The 16,711-nt window shown below is 46.1% G+C and overlaps 1 protein-coding gene across 30 annotated transcripts in view; it reads right to left on the bottom strand.

The window, feature by feature from the left end:
• The window catches only part of PRKAG2 (protein kinase AMP-activated non-catalytic subunit gamma 2), a 299,776-nt gene that overhangs the window by 16,595 nt on the left and 266,470 nt on the right, over positions 1–16,711 (bottom strand). For 14 of the 30 annotated variants that reach the window (XR_015161901.1, XR_015161903.1, XR_015161906.1 and 11 more), the window contains 3 exons: positions 8,995–9,076; positions 7,917–7,975; positions 29–74 (listed from right to left, as the gene is read on the bottom strand). Coding sequence is in view for 15 of the 30 variants with exons in the window: in XM_086394818.1 (XP_086250944.1) it covers positions 29–74; positions 7,917–7,975; positions 8,995–9,076 (187 nt within the window). In the remaining 15 variants the exon portion in view is untranslated. Of the gene's footprint in view, positions 1–28; positions 75–2,241; positions 2,314–7,916; positions 7,976–8,994; positions 9,077–9,406; positions 9,643–16,711 lie in introns of those variants that run through there. The other 16 variants (XR_015161899.1, XR_015161900.1, XR_015161905.1 and 13 more) reach the window with 3 other exon arrangements.

The following is a 16,711-nucleotide window of genomic DNA, read 5'->3' as shown; positions in this document are numbered from 1 at the left end:
GATTTTTTTAACACTCAATATTGCTTACCCCTCCATGTTTCAATCTTATGTTCCTCTAATTCATAAATCTGTACCTAGAAATAAGGAAAAATTTTATTTGCAAATGTTAACATATACAAGACAAGGAAAAAAAGAAACTACTATTTCATAACTACTGTTGAGTCCCATAATTCAACAGATGGAAACAAGCGAGGTAGTTCAGAAATGTAGAAATATAAATGAGAGACATAAAGCGTGCTCTGCATTTCTTTGAAGACAAATGTATAAAGTTAAAACATAAACCAACACGATAATATTAATTTGAAAATTTGTGATACACTTTAAAATTAAAAACTTTACAATATAGTTAGTATACAACTTATGCTAACTACAAATTTAAAACATATATAAACACACACTCCTTCTTAGGAAATACAAGATTTTTAGCCTCTCTAGTTTAAAAAGGGCAGTTGGTTAAACTGCACTAATTAAGTTGCTGGATCAGGTTATGCCTGGACCAGGCAGGCATCTTCACAAAGGTAGACAGGGTTTGATAGCAGCCAGTCACCTGGAGTAAGCACGCACATCACCGCATCTTGGCTGCTGCTTTTGGTCAAAGTACTTAAGGTTTCTGAATCTGCGTCCCTCCCTAAACAAGGGGGTGGAAGGCCATCCACACTAGCTTCTGTGAGGTCTATGTGAGGGAGCCTGGGGCACAGGGCCTCCCAGCCTGCTGCAGCGCTTGCTACCCCGAGGGGCTCCTGGAGCCCTGCCGCAGGAACGCCTGGCCTCTTTCTGAGCTCCCAGCCCTGCCTGGCAACACTGACAGTCCTGTGCAGAGCCGCCACTGACGGGCGGGGGAAGCAGACTCTACAAGGCTTATCGTGGGGATGCAAGGATGAGCAGAGGTCAGAGGTCAGACCCGGAGACCTTCAGGAGGCAGATTTCAGCCAGGCTCTGCCTGCGGGTGGACTTCACATTAACCCAAAAGACAAACCCATGGAAGGGCCCGGAGAAGAAAGGACTTCTTCACGTTCCTGAAACACAGAAAGGAGACGGACGGCTAGGGGACTGACAACCCGGGGTGGGCTCCGTGTCAGGGGGAAGAGGCCAGGGAAGCACTGAGTCAGATGCAACAAGACCAAGCGTTGGGGAGGTCAGATCTCGAAATGGTGACTGTGGGGACAGAGGGGGCCACTGGGAGAAGAATAAAAAGGTTTAGAGAAGAATGAAGGAGGGGAGATAGAGACAGATGGATGAATAAGAAGCCCCCCTGACCTCCCGATGTTGATGCTAGGTTGATAGCATCCAGGACACAGAGGAGGATGAGGAAGGAATCAGCTTCCTAAACGAGGAGGATGAGCCTCTGGCTTTCACAGTTGAAAGCAGAACATCCTGGTCTATCTCAGGCGGTTCTGAGGTGGAGCCTGAGCCCAGAAGAGGAGGGGCCTCCCTGCTGTCTGCCTGCACAACCCCTCGGGGCTCTAGCTGCAGTCATCAGCGTGGACATGCTCGGCTAACACGGGGGTCTATTATGAAGCGGGGGCACTTGGCCCCAGCACGATGGGAAGGTGTGGATAGTGTATAAGGTATAAACATGTGTAAGACAGAGTCACTACCTTTAAAAACGACCTAACAAGAACCTCAGATACCCCGACGACAGCGCTTCTCGCCCCTGGCACGGCGGACGCTTTGGGATGTCCTGTGCGCTGTGTTTGGTAGCATCCTCGGCCTCTGCCCACGCCACACCAGTCGAACCAGCCCACCCTTTCCCAGCCCAGAGATGTAACGTCCCCGGGGGAGGAAAGTCACTCCCAGCTGAGAGGCCGTGCCCTCGGCGGAATCAGAACACAACCTGAAAAGTGCCGCTTGAGTAATTCCTGGGGGGGCGCTGAAATGGGGACCCATCTGCTCCAGGGGGACAGCAGGGAGCTCACCATGGTGCAGCGGGTGCCTGAGGAGGGTTCTGGAAGACCCCAGTGTCAACCGGCAAGGACCAAGGGCCTGAAGGAAAATGCCCGTGGAGGACGAGGATTCGGATCTCCAAAGAAGAGCAGCCACGGGGGAAGGAGAGCAGGGGAGTCCAGGAGAGGAAGAGAGAGGAGGAACTGAGTGGACAGGTTGGCAGGAGGGGAGAAGCAAGCGGGACCCCAGTTGCCCAGCGTCAGCAACACCCCGGCCAGCTCTGGGGATGGCGGAGAAGAAGCCGGCGACCCCTGCCTGAGAACAAAACTGGGCTTTAAAAAAAAGGCTATCTGGTACCTCCACTTGGGTAAATACAGTGGTTAATAGGAAAACAGCCGCCGTGGCTCTCATCATCAGGAACAGTTCTTTCTATAACAGACATAAAAATGATAATTTAAAATTGCCATTTCCAGTTGGTGAAAAATCAGCCTGGAAAATGTTCCAGAGAAGCTACAAAATTGTTCACAGTCACAGGCCCCGTCTCACTGAAAAGAAGCATCCAGAAGAAATAAGGTTTGATAGTAAGATCGGAGAAGGCAATGGCAACCCACTCCAGTACTCTCGCCTGGAAAATTCCATGGATGGAGGAGCCTGGAAGGCTGCAGTCCATGGGGTCGCTGAGAGTTGGACACGATTGAGCGACTTCACTTTCACTTTTCACTTTCATGTATTGGAGAAGGAAATGGCAACCCACTCCAGTGTTCTTGCCTGGAGAATCCCAGGGATGGGGAGCCTGGTGGGCTGCCGTCTATGGGGTTGCACAGAGTCAGACACGACTGAAGTGATTTAGCAGTAGCAGTAAGACTGGAGGTCACCCCAGGTAGAATTAGTAGTTTAAGATGGATCAACAGACATCATCTGAAGATCCCTGGCGCTAAAGACTGAGACCTATGGGACAGGATCAAGTGGTCTAACATGCAAGGAATCCAAGTCCCAGAAGGAGAGGAGAGAAAGAATGAGATTAAAAAAACTTTTTTTTGAAGAAACAGCAGCCCCCCAAATAGGTAGAAAAGCAATTTAGAAGATCATGGAAACTCAACATACCCGGAACAGGATGAATACAAAGACACATTGCAGTCAACAGCCGAAATCCAAAGTTAAAGAGACAGCCTTGAGTCAGGAAGAACTGGTGCCTTACAAAGAGGAGACAAGGACAGCCGTTTCCACTGACTTCTTATCAGAAGCACTGGGGGGCAAAGGACAACAAAACTACATCCTCAAAGAGGTAAAGAAAACAAACAAAATCAGTTAACTCAATCTCTATAAGACAGCAAAGCTGTCCTTCCAAAATCAAGATTAAAAAAAAAAAAAGATGAAATAATGACACTGTTGGACAAAAAAACTGAGATAATTTGTCACCGATGTGGACCACACACATGCTGGTGGGTGTTCTTCAAATGCAGTAAAAACAGATGGTGACTCAGATCCACAGAAAAGAATAGAAAGTGGTACCTATGTGGGTAAATATAAAAAAATGATTTTTTTCCCTTTTATTCATTTTGTTTAAAATAAAAATGTGAGGGGCAGATTAATGGAAGTATACCTTCTACATAACACCAATATAAACTCTAAATGGACTGTGGTAAGTTAAAATTGCAACCACGACAACAAAAACTGTGCAAAAAGGTATGCCTGAAACAGTCACAGAGCTCTACTGGCCCCGACACAACAGATGAGGCCACACTTAGTCTCCTGGTACAAACGACCAGAAATGGGAAAAAAATACGTGGAGCTGCTGCCAGACATGAGACAACAGGCGGGGCAGGTCGGTCGTCCCCGAGAGAAGGGAGGCAAACAGCTCTGTGACCGCCATGTCCTGCTTTAGAGGCATCGAGACCTTGACTCGGGCAGCTGACCCCCAGCAGAGCATGATGTCACACTGAGCTGAGGAGACAGAAACCAAAGTCTAGACAGAACGAGCCGAGTGGGACTTGCAGGACACAGCACTAGACAACGCAGGGGTGGGGATCCAGAAACAGAGAAGACTGCACAGAGGTCCTTGAGTTTCTGACTGAACGCCAAGCAGGCATGCATGGCATGATGCTATGTGAGCCCGGGAAGACGTACCCTGAAGGACATTTGCCTTCCGACCACAGAGTGGAAAGTCCTTGCCAAAGAACCAGGGAAATCCATGGAGATCCCTGAAGTATACGTAGAGCTAAACCAGCCAGAGTAATGATTAACACTCTGACAAAGCTTAAAAGCAATCCTTAAAAGAAGCATGCCAAAAGATACTCAACGTGATTAGCCATCAGGGAGATGCAACTCAAAATAACAACTGGGTATCAACTCACACACACTAGAATGGCTGTCATTCAAGAGAGAGACAGTCACGGGTGTCAGCGAGGGTGTGGAGAAACTGGCACACTACACACTGCTGGTGGGAAGGTGCGATGCTGCAGCCACTGTGGAAAACAGCTGAACACAGGTTACAGTGGGACCCAGAAATTCTGCTCCTAGGTCTACACCCTTTTTTGGGCTCCAACATCACTGAAGATGGTGACTGTAGCCATGCAATTACAAGACACTCGCTCCTTGGAAGAAAAGTTATGACCAACCTAGACAGTATATTAAAAAGCAGAGATGTTACTTTGCCAACAAAGGTCTGTCTAGTCAAAGCTATGGTTTTTCCAGTGGTTGTGTATGGATGTGAGAGTTGGACTGTGAAGAAAGCTGAGAGCCGAAGAATTGATGCTTTTGAACTGTGGTGTTGGAGAAGACTCTTGAGAGTCCCGTGGACTGCAAGGAGATCCAACCAGTCCATCCTAAAGGAGATCAGTCCTGAGTGTTCATTGGAAGGACTGATGTTGAAGCTGAAACTCCAATACTTTGGCCACCTGATGCGAAGAACTGACTCATTGAAAAAGACCCTGATGCTGAGAAAGTGAAGGCAGGAGGAGAAGGGATAACAGAGAATAAGACAGTTAAGTGACATCACCGACTTGATGGACATGAGTTTGAGCAAGCTCTGGGGGTTGGTGATGGACAGGGAAGCATGGCGTGCTGGAGTCCATAGGGCTGCAAAGAATCGGACATGACTGAGCGACTGAACTGAACTGAACTGAGATCTATACCCAAGGGAAATGAAAACAGATATCCACATAAAAACCTGCATGTGACTGTTCATAGCAGTGGTATTCATAATAGCTGAAAAGTGGAAGCCATTTAAAGTCTATCAACCGATGAACGGATAAGTAAAATGTGATAGAGCCATAAAATGGAATATTATTTGGCAACAAAACGAAATGCAGTACTGACATATGCTACAACATGGAGGAGTCTTGAAAACACTACGTCACGTGAAAGAAGCCAGTCACAAAGGACCACATAGTGTGTGCGTCCCCACATATGAGGTGTCCAGGACAGGTAATCTACAAAGCAGCTGAGCAGCTGCTTAGGTTTGGAGCTAAAGGTGGACTGGTGGCATGTCACAGCTAAGAGGTGTGAGGTTTCTTTTTAGGGTAATGAGAATGTTCTACAATTGACTGTAGTGATGACTGCACAGCCCTGTGATATACTAAAAAACCACTGGACTGCACACTCCAAATGGGCGAAATATAAGAGACACAAATTATATCTCAACAAAATTGCTTTTAATGAAGGATCTTCAAGTAATTTAAATGCCTGCCCAAAGTCCAATATTCTTTAAAGGAAGACAAAACAGATATTCAACCACATGATGTTATAATTATAATATTCACAATATTATAATATATGATACATAATATTCAGCATTCATTAGGAATTATTAATTTGTAAGAAGCAGAAATGCGACCCATGATAGGAGAAAAACCTGTCACCAGAATCAGACCCAGAATAGAGATGATGGAAATAGATTCTGATACATATATATCAGATATGTAACAACTGACATAATATGTTCAAGGATTTAAAGGAAAATATAAACATTACAGGGAGAGAAATGGAAAATATAAAAAAGATCCAAATGGAATTCCTAGGACAGAAAACATACTATCTGAAAGGAAAAAAGAAAAAAGTAGGTAAGATATTGTGGAGGAAAGGAACTGTGGAAATGAAGACACAGAAATAAAATATATCTGACATGAAGCCGAGAGAGGAAATACTGGGGAAAATGCTACAAAACAAGAGAGCGTCAGTTGAGTAACTAGCATCCTAGAAAGTGGAGGAGTAGACAGAAAAGTACTTGAAGAAATGGTGTCTAAGAGAATGGAGAAAACATGAGAATCGCAAAACAGCTGCAGAACGCATCTGACGCCATTCCACATGTGTTCTTGAGAAACACTTTTGGCAAACCTGAAAACGGAGCAACATCCTCCACGTGATAAAGGGCATCTGTGAAAGCACTGCAGCGGACACCAAAGCCACAGTGCGGTGCTGAGCACTTCCCCTCCAGGAGGGCAGAAAGGCAGAAAGGCCTGCCTTCACGATGGCAGCGCCGCACTGGAGGGCTCAGCCAGCAAAAGCAAGAAGAACAAAACCCAAACACGCTGAAGAATCACGAAAATCACAGTGTTAGATTAAGGCCACATGTGGCTTTCCAACTATGCTGTTATAAAACAGCGGGACTGGACCAGGGAGTTCTGTCACTAACATTAGCCAGTAGAAAGATGTCAAAAATGAACTTCTCCAACTTTAATTTTTACTTCGTTAAAACCACAGTGTCTATATAGTCCTTGTTATAGCATTTCGGGGGTAACTGCAAGAAACTGCATGAACATCCACAGGCCCGGAAGGTGAACCCTGTGTCAGCTCATCTACTGCGAGGCTTCACTGGGCACAGCCATCCAGTCCAAAGACGTACGAGTGGCCTCCTTCATTTATGCGTCCAGGCAGATCTCAATGCTATAGCATGCCCATAATGCCATTAAGAACACAAATTTAGTGAAATTTACAGTAGGGGCTTCCCTGGTGACTCAGTGGGAAAGAATCCGCCTGCCAATGCAGGAGACTCAGGGTTCAGTCCCTGGGTTGGGGATGGAAAAGGAAATGGCAACCTACTCCAGTATCCTTGCCTGGAAAATGCTGTGAACAGAGGAGCCTGGCGGGCTACAGTCCATGGGGTGACAAGAGATTTGGACACTACTGAGCAACTAAACAAACAATAGCCTAGCTAGGCAATAAGTGGGGGCTTCGCTGGTGGCTCAGACGTAAAGAACCGGCCCAGGGTTCCCTGATCCCAGGGTCAGGAAGATCCCCCAGAAGAGGGCATGGCAACCCACTCCAGTATTCTTGTCTGGAGAATTCCATGGACAGAGGAGCCTGGTGGGCTACACTCCATAGGATTGCAAAGAGTCAGACGCGACTGAAGTGACTTAGCACACAGGCAATAAGTAAGTACACAGAATCCCACTAACCCGAGGATTTCTGAAAGCTGAACAAAAAGGCTATTTTTTTAAAATGTTTCCTAAGACTACTTTCCTCAAGCTTCAAATATCAGACTAATTTACACTGAAGTTTCCTGCACATAAATATGTGTGTGTATATATATATATATATATATATATATATATATATATAAAAGTTGCTCAGTTGTGTCCGACTCTGCAACCCCAAGGACTGTACACTCCCTGGAATTCTCCAGGCCAGAATACTGGAGTAGGTAGCCTTTCCCTTCTCCAGGGGATCTTCCCAACCCAGGGATGGAACCCAGGTCTCCCACATTGCAGGCGGAATTCTTTACCAGCTGAGCCACAAAGGAAACCCAAGAATACTGAAGTGGGTAGCCTTTCCCTTCTCCAGCAGATCTTCCTAAGCCAGGACTGGAACTGGGGTCTCCTGCATTGCAGGCGGATTCTTTACCAACTGAGCTATCTGGGAAGCCGTGTGTGTGTGTGTGTGTGTGTGTGTTTGGAAAGATCAACCACCAGCACTGCTAGCCCAGTACCAAAAAAACACACAAAATCTTAAAACACACACACGAACAGTTCTATATACACATGCATAGACATACATGGTTCCACTTACGTGACGTAAGGATTTCTGGCACTTACCATGGGTGATTTATAGTATCTATGTAGTATATTAATGAAATCTGTAATTGTTAGCATTCCTGGAAGAAACAATTACATATTAAATATAAAACTATGAAAACATTCAAGGAAAATTTCAGGTGATAAGCCAACCTGAAATGTTTATTTACTAGAAAACCTTCTAAGTTATACTATGACGATTACCAGCACAGCTTAATATATCATTTAAAACTATTAACCTGTTAATTATCTACCCCAAACTAAGATACACAAATTTAACTGACGTTAAAGCCTAATAGTATTTAATGGAATTAATCACAGTATTTGGCAATTCACTGAGAGAAAACTTTCTGAATGTTACAAAAACATCATGAAAGACTTGCATCTGCACGCAAATAATTTCGGATACTTCAAGATCAAGTATACCATAAGCTCTAGAGACAGGACACTTTTGGTAGTATGTGGATGGTTTTCTGAGAATCCTTCTAAAAACAATGGCTTCCTCAGGCACAATTTATGAAGGGCCCACAGTGTGCCAGACACCAGGACTACAGCATGAAGACAAGGACCACTTCCCTGATGAAGCTGCAGCCCGAGGGGAGGCGGACACAGGGAGTCATTTCAAGATGATGCAGTGCCTGCTGAGACGGGGCCACACCCACAGTCCACTGAGATTCCTGAGGTGACATATTATGGAGTCTAGATACTGCGAGTCAGCGGTATTTTTAATAGTGTAACAATGATTTAGCAAAGGTATCAACCATGTTTCCATCATTTCATCTGCCGTGTCAGAAAGATGTTCACCCAGGAGGAAATGGGGGTGCCCTGCAGCGGGAACCTAGCAGAGTTGCCAACCAGCAGACGGCAGGCCTCAGGCCGGGGCTCCTGGGGCTCTCGGGACCCGGAAAGGCCCAGAGGAAGCTTTGGAGCCAAAAAGGTGCTGGATGAAAAGAAACCAGCACCTGGTTTTGAATTTACTAGCAGCCCCACCTCACAGGATGTAAAAAGTAACGGTGTTTTTTAACTTGGTCATGTTTTTATGAGGCTGGATTCCAACACCTCAGGTATTCAGATTTCTCCCCAGGCCCGCACTGCTTACCTACAAAACTTTGTTTTTTACTCTCCCACAGAGGTGCTGCTCGAACACCATTGGCGACTAAGGCAAAGAAGGCCTTTTTAACCTAAGACAAGAGAAACAACACACAGTTTTAGTCATACATGTACAGGGGGAAAAGTACCTCCAACTATTAGGTTGGTGCAAAAGTAACTGTGGTTTTGCATTGTTGACAGCTGCCGTTTGATATTGGAATCCATTCTTAAATGTGGTTATGTTATACACCATTTTAATGCGCCTTTCTCGCTTTATGTTTTTTTGCTAATGACTAATTATTTGCTGTGTATTTTTATGTTTATTTTAGACTATGGAAATGATGTTAGACAAAAAGCCAGTTCGAGCAATTTCTTGAATATTCGAGTTCAAAATAGGTTGTAAAGCAGCAGAGACAACTCACGACATAAACATGACATCTGGCCCAGGCACTGCTAATGAACACACAGTGCAGTGGTGGTTCAAGAAGTTCTGCAAAGGAGACGAGAGCCTGGAAGATGAGGAGCGCGGTGGCAGCCCATCGGAAGGTGACAAGGACCAATCAGAGCAATCATCAAAGCTGATCCTCTTTCAACTACTCGAGAAGTCACCAAAGAACTCAACGCGACCATTCTGTGGTTATTCAGCATTTGACACAAACTGCAAAGGTGAAAAAGCTCCATAAGTGGGTGCCTCATGTGCTAACCAAAAATCAAAAAAACCGTCATTCTGAAGTGTCATCTTCTCCTGTTCTACGCAACAACCATGAACCATTTCTCGATTGGATTGTGATGTGCGACGAAAAGTGGACTGCATGTGACAACCGGCAGTGACCAGCTCAGTGACTAAACCGAGAAGCAGCTCCAAAGCACTTCTCAAAGCCAAACTTGCACCAAAAAGGTCATGGTCACTGTCTGGTGGTCTGCTGCCCGTCTGGTCCACTAAGCTTTCCGAATCCTGGAGAAACCATTACATCTGAGAAGCACGCTCAGCAAATCGATGCGAGGCACTGAAAGCTAGAAGGCCCGCGGCCGGCACCGGTCAACAGAAAGGGCCCAATTCTTCTCCACGACGACGCCCGACTGATGTCGCACAACCAACACCTCAAAAGTTGAAGGAATTGGGCTTCGAAGTTTTGCCTCAAACCACATGTTCACCTGACCTCTCGCCCACTGATTACTACTTCTTCAAGCGTCTCGACAACTTTTTACAGGGAAAACGATTCTTCAATCAGCAGGAGGCAGAAAATGCTTTCCTGGAGTTTGTCAAATCCCAAAGCACAGGTTGTTATGCTACATGAATAAACTTCTCACTGGCAAAAATGTGTCGATTGTAATGGTTCCTATTTTGATTAACAAAGATGTGTTTGAGCCTAGTTATAATGATTTAAAATTCACGGACTGAAAATGCTAATTATGTTTGCACCAACCTATTAAAATATTCAACCTAATCTTACCAGTTATCTTCAACATTGAGTTTTGTAATTTGATAAGTTAAAAATAACTGAATGTATTAATATAAGCAATATGCTTCTGTATTATATTGCAAGGTATACAGGGATTAGAGATTATTTTTTAAAACAAACAATGCAATTAACCTCAAAAATTTTTTTCTTGTATCTAAAGTTTCTCGACTACATACAGACTTCATATAATTAACACCACATAAAAGAATTAAACTTCAGAGTTTAATCCCTTTTATAGGTGGTTATTAATTCATTTGAAAACACTAAAGTTGTATCAAAGTACTTGAAATGAAAATCTGTTTTTCATATGTTTAATAACAAAACATCAAGCACACCCCCTTCATTCCCCTGAGGGTGAGAAAGAGAAGGCATGAAGACATAATATACACATATTTTTATATATTTTTGACACGGAGACCTACCACCGTATGCCCGTTGTGGGTTGCGTCTTGTTCAGAGTAGTTCACATGCAGAATCTCTCTGAGCCCCCAGGACAAACACCCTCCCAGATACCACGGCAGGGAAAGAAGGCGGTGGAGGTGATGACTTACTAAGCTCAGTGATGACAATGACCTCTAGAGAGCAAAGGGCATCTGGAAAATGGCTCAATTTTACTGATTATCAAAGAAATGAAAGTTCAAGCAAATTAAAACTATCATTTATAGCAGCTAAATAGGCCAATATTTTTAAGTTACAACACCTAAAACTATCATTTATAGCAGCTAAATAGGCCAATATTTTTAAGTTACAACACCTAATACAGGTGTGGCTGTAAAACCCCCAGTGGCATCACGAATTGTGAGAATAGTTTCTGACCCACGGCTTGTATCAAGAATCACAAAAATACTGTTTGTGTACCGGTTTTTTCTCTGTCGAATTAGTTATACAAAAATTTCAGGAGTAGGATTTTTGAACCGACCACGTTCAGTGTGGCATTATTTCTACTACAGAAAACTGAAAAAAGATCTGCCTCCTGCAAACTTGTTAAATACTGGCATACCAATGAGAAAAAAAAGTACCAAACAGTATAACTGTGAAGACTGTGTTAAAGTGGGGGGAAAAAAAAAAGGTTTATGGCAGTGAAAATGCAGACTATAAAATTATGCATTATAATTACATAAAACATGTATTTAAACAGAAAAGATAAAAGAGAAGCAAAAAAAATGTAACTTCTATACTAAGGAGTTGAAGCAGTGAAAGTGTATATCTTAAAAAATTTTTAAATTCTGTGTTATAGTTATGTTTATAACCAAGAAAGAAAAAGGCTCTTTTTTCATCCACTATATTCCCAAACCCCTTGTTAACATAACAAGAAAAACAAATGGGAGGATTACAGGAACGGAAAGCTTCATGTCAGAGGAAGAATAATGGGTTGGCACTGGTTTCTGCCTTTATTTACGGAACAAGAGTGACTGATGGAGGTGCCTGGCTCATCAAAACAGGAGCCGAAGGATGGCTGGAGCTGAGGGGGACTCTCGTTGGCTGTTTCCCACCCTTGTCCTGGCCAAGCCTGGCACTGTCCTCAGTACAGCGGGGGCTCCATCAACCTGCTAGACAAACGGGCAAGGAACTGGGGAGAAGAGATGAGAAGAGCCAATCCAAGGGCATGAGGGTCAGGCGGGAACTGAATGGCATCTACAAACTGGAAAGATGGTTTTTGAACCACAGCTTGTATCAAGGATCACAAAACATTCCCAGTGTGTGGAACTAAACGGCATCCGGGGTGGTGAGCAAGGGTGAATGGTCTGTTTCTACCTGGACCATGGGAATCTGGGAAACCTTGATGGTGAGCCTAGAAAATATCATCAAAGGATCCTGGGGAAAGTCACGGACAAATAGATTCTGAAACACATTAAATATCTGCTTAGCTTGTTTTTCTAACTGGCTGGAGTAGGCAGGGAGTGGGGGCACTTTCAAAACCACAAACTGCTCATTGTTTTCTCCAAAATAAGAGGTTTAGCACAGAAAAACCAGTGTAAAAATCATTCACGAGGATCATGCATGTAAGCCTGAGTGACCACAGCCGTTAAAGTTCTGGTTTGGCCATGGTGCGATAGCTGAAAACAACTACACAAGTTGGACAGACTGTATGCAAACCCTGATGGGAAAGCGCTGCAGGCACCACACAGGCAGGATTCAAGGAGCTACAGTTACTGAGAGAAAAGACACGGACTGAGCTCCATAATCTTCCTGGAATTTTTTCAAAACGCGTTTTTCCAATCATCTTCAAATCAGTGAACTTCAATAGAAAACTGTAATCGATCAAAAAGAGTCAAATAAAACGAGGGCAGGAAACAGACAAAGAAAACCACACCCAGCACATCACAGGTAAGATGCTAGAAATCAAAGGCAAAGAGAAAACTGAATCGACCGGAGGGAAAAAGGACATTCACTTTCAAAGAAGCAACAAGTGCACAGATGGGGACACCAACAGAAGCAGGGTCTGACTCTGAAGACGATGACTGTCCCTCCAGAAACAGAAAAACATCTTGCTTTGCCACAATAACTTCTCTGCCTGACCTGCTACCTACAAGCTATTAGGCATTAGTCGCTCAGTCATGTCTGATTCTTGCTACCCCATGGACTGTAGCCCGCCAGGCTTCTCTGTCCATGGGATTCTCCAGGCAAGAACACTGGAGTGGGTAGCCTATCCCTTCTCCAGAGGATCTTTCTGACCCAGGGACCAAACCCAGGTCTCCTGCATTGCAGGCGGATTCTTTACCAGTTGAACCACAAGGGGAGCCCATAAACTGTTAAATGACCCCTAAATGCTCGGAGGTTACCAAAGTGCTCTCAAGGGCTCTGCACACAAACCTAAGGAGATGCCCGCATAGCACCGACTCTCACACGCAGGGCGGACGCTCAGGCTGGCACCTCAGATGGCAGGGCTGTGACGTGTGCTGACCTGAGGGTGCACTGCTGATGCCATGAGAGGGACAAACCCAGGGAAGCCACCATCCAGGGGCAAAGGGGACATTAGGGATTCGAGGTGAAAAGTGCCTTCACTTTTGCATGGGAAGCTAAGACAGTGAAGTGAAAGTCACTGTTGTGTCCGACTCTTTGCGACCCCAAGGACTCTGCAGTCCATGGAATTCTCCAGGCCAGAATACCGGAGTGGGTAGCCTTTCCCTTCTCCAGGGGATCTTCCCAACCCAGGGATCGAACTCAGGTCTCCCACACTGCAGGCTTTACCAGCTGAGCCACCAGGGAAGAGGGGAAACATAAGAATACTGGAGTGGGTAGCCTATCCCTTCTCCAGCAGATCTTCCCGACCCAGGGATTGAACCCAGGTCTCCTGCATTCCAGGTGGACTCTTTACTAGCTGAGCTACCTGGGAAGTCAGACGCTGAGGAAAATGCTGGGACTGAAGCAGAGGCATCTCCTGCTGCCTTCAGCGGTGCGAAGCTGCAGAACCAACCAGGCTGACTTTGGATTTTCCTTGGCTCAGGTCCTCCGCCCTCTCTGAGCCCCAACATTCTCAGCCACGCAAGGGGCTAACAGACAACGTTTTCCTCACAAGTGCATGGGCTTTTTTCTTTTTTTGGCCATGCCACATGGCTTGCAGAATCTTAGTTCCCCCACCAGAGACTGAACCTGGACCTTCGGCAGTGAAAGCCTGGAGTCCTGACCACTAGGCCACCAGGGAGTTCCCGGAAGTGACTGCATGAGCCAGACTTGCTCTGAAGATGTTCAGCAGTAAGAGTCAAAAAGGAACAAAGCTTTTAATTTTCCAGTCTCTACAAACCAGACCAGAAGTACAGAAAGATTTGTTGTCTTAACTTAAGCTACACAGACTGTTGACATGTTGACACGTCATGGAGGGTGGGGGCCACAACTCGCCCCTCCAGAGACGGGACAGAAGCCCCTGGAGTGGACAGGACGTGCTCTCAGCCCCTGAGCGGGGTGCGTGTCGGTGTCGCTGGTCAGCAGCCCTGCCTGTCCCTCCTCTACTTGGCCGCAGCTTCTGCACCATCAGGAGACCTTCTGAACCTGTTTCCTTGGCATCACGTGTGTGGAGTCCTTTGAAACTGTACTTAGAAAACTTTACAACTACAGAAGGCACAGGGTGTCACCAATTACCAAACAGAGACAGGATAAAAGCAGACGGGCACAATCGAGTTCCAGTCTTCAGGGAAAAACGTCAGGGTCCCTGAGTACCTTTGAAAAATTTATTTCTTTTCACCTGTTGAGCAAGTTACTTAAATGGATACCATTTAAAAATTTTGTATTTTAATAGGCGTGGGGGAGAGAGTCAGGCATCTGGGGGGAAGAGTCAGGTGTGGAGAGAAGCCCAGGACTGGAGGCTCCGGATGCCAGGGGGAGGCGGGGGCGGGTCTGAAAACAAGCAGGGAGATTGTTTCAAATCAGATCATAACTGCATCAACCATCAAAGGACTTTTTTCCGGAGAAACTGCATCAAGGCACAAAGATGAACACTTGGGCGCTTCCAATGGAAAAGACAGCTGGCCCGACTCCTGAGTGAGACCCACCAGGCGGTAGCCCTGCGTGAACAGCGTGCTCCTCCAGCTGTGGGTGCTCTCTGTTTAACTGTGCACCACTCGGCACAGCCCTGAACACTGAAGCTGTGCAAGTTCTGGACGGGTGAAGAAAACAGAACAAAAAGGGGACATAATAAAGATGCTAAAGAGCAGTTCAGGGGCCCACGATCTCCTGGCTGAAGTTCCAGAAGAAAGGAAAGAGCAGGAAGATGACCTCGGAAGAAACAGCACGATGAACACAGAACGAGTGACGGGTCAGGCCCCAAGGCCCACTGGGTGCCGGCTCACAAGAGGAAAACCTGCAACCAGGCACGAGGCACGGAATTCAGGAGCCCAGAGACATGGAGCAAACCTCAAAAGCGTCAGAGGGGGAAAAGAAACCACACATCAAAGACGGAGATTAAAGAAGAAAAAATAAAACAGCTTTCTCTTCAGCAACACTGGCAGCTAGAAGTAGTGGAACAAAGGCTTCAACATTTGAAATACACATTATGGAATTCTGTACACAGTCTACAGATTGAGTGCAGCCAATGTTGAACTTTTCAAGTAACTGCTTTCTCATGTATCTTTTCCTGGGAAGTGTACCAACGTTTGAATCCTCCTAACCCCAATATGACTCATTTGAAAAGACCCTGATGCTGGGAAAGGTTGAGGCCAGGAGAAGGGGACGACAGAGGATGAGATGGTTGGATGGCATCACTGACTCAATGGACATGAGTTTGAGTAAACTCCAGGAGCTGGTGATGGACAGGGAGGCCTAGCATGCTGCAGTCCATGGGGTCGCAAAGAATCGGACATGACTAAGCGACTGAACTGAACCCCAACATGACCTGGCTTCCCTGGTGGCTCAGTGGTAAAGAAAGTGAAAGTGAAGTCACTCAGTTGTGTCCAACTCTTTGCGACCCCATGGACTGTAGCCTACCACGCTCCTCTGTCCACGGGATTTTCCAGGCTAGAGTACTGGAGTGGGTTGCCATTTCCTTCTCCAGGAGATCTTCCTGACCCAGGGATCTAACCTGGGTCTCCCGCACTGTAGGCAGACACTTTACCGTCTGAGCCACCAGGGAAGTCCTGGTAAAGAATCCACCTGCCAATACAAGAGACACAGGTTCAATCCCTGGGTTGGGAAGATCCCCTGGAGAAGGGAATGTCAACCCACTCCAGTGTTCTTGCCTGGAGAATCCCATGGACAGAGGAGCCTGGAGGGCTACAGTCCATGGTGTCTCAAAGAGTCGGAGAGAGTTGCTGAACAACAGCAACCCCCAGTGTGATGGAGCTGAACGGGGTTAGAGGAGGTCACCAGGGTGGGACCACTGTCCTCATGAGAAAGACTTAGACTGGTCTTGCTCCCCAGGCAACTGTCCGCAAGCCGGGAAGACAGGCCTCACCAGCCAAGAGGACTTGAAGCCAGGAGAAACGAAGCCCGCAGGCCTGAGGGCTTTTGTCACGCAGGCCTAGTGGACCGAGGCAGGAAGCTCCAGGGGAGAGTGCTCCACCAAAACAGAGGGAATAAATCAAGAGTGCAGAAAAGCCCGCGTTCAGGTTATCAGGAGAGGGTGGAGGCACTGACGGCGTGAAGCAGTGAGGGTCTCAGGTGATGGTGACGACTGAGGAGGAGACGCGGAAGCAGCAGGGATGGGTCTGCGAAAGGCTGCAAGCCGCGGGCCCAGCCTGACTGCACAGGAAATCCTACTGAGAGGTCAGATGGTGGGAAAAGCCTTAGATGATCAAAGACAATTAAAAACGGAAGGATTCCGAGCTCCAG

Source organism: Bos grunniens, chromosome 4 (genome assembly GCF_055505025.1).
Source record: "Bos grunniens cultivar Pamir isolate PY7600 chromosome 4, Bosgru_T2T1.0, whole genome shotgun sequence".
Classification (NCBI taxonomy): domain Eukaryota; kingdom Metazoa; phylum Chordata; class Mammalia; order Artiodactyla; family Bovidae; genus Bos; species Bos grunniens.
The sequence above is the reverse complement of the archived record's forward strand: the minus strand, read 5'-3'. Positions and strand labels throughout refer to the sequence as shown.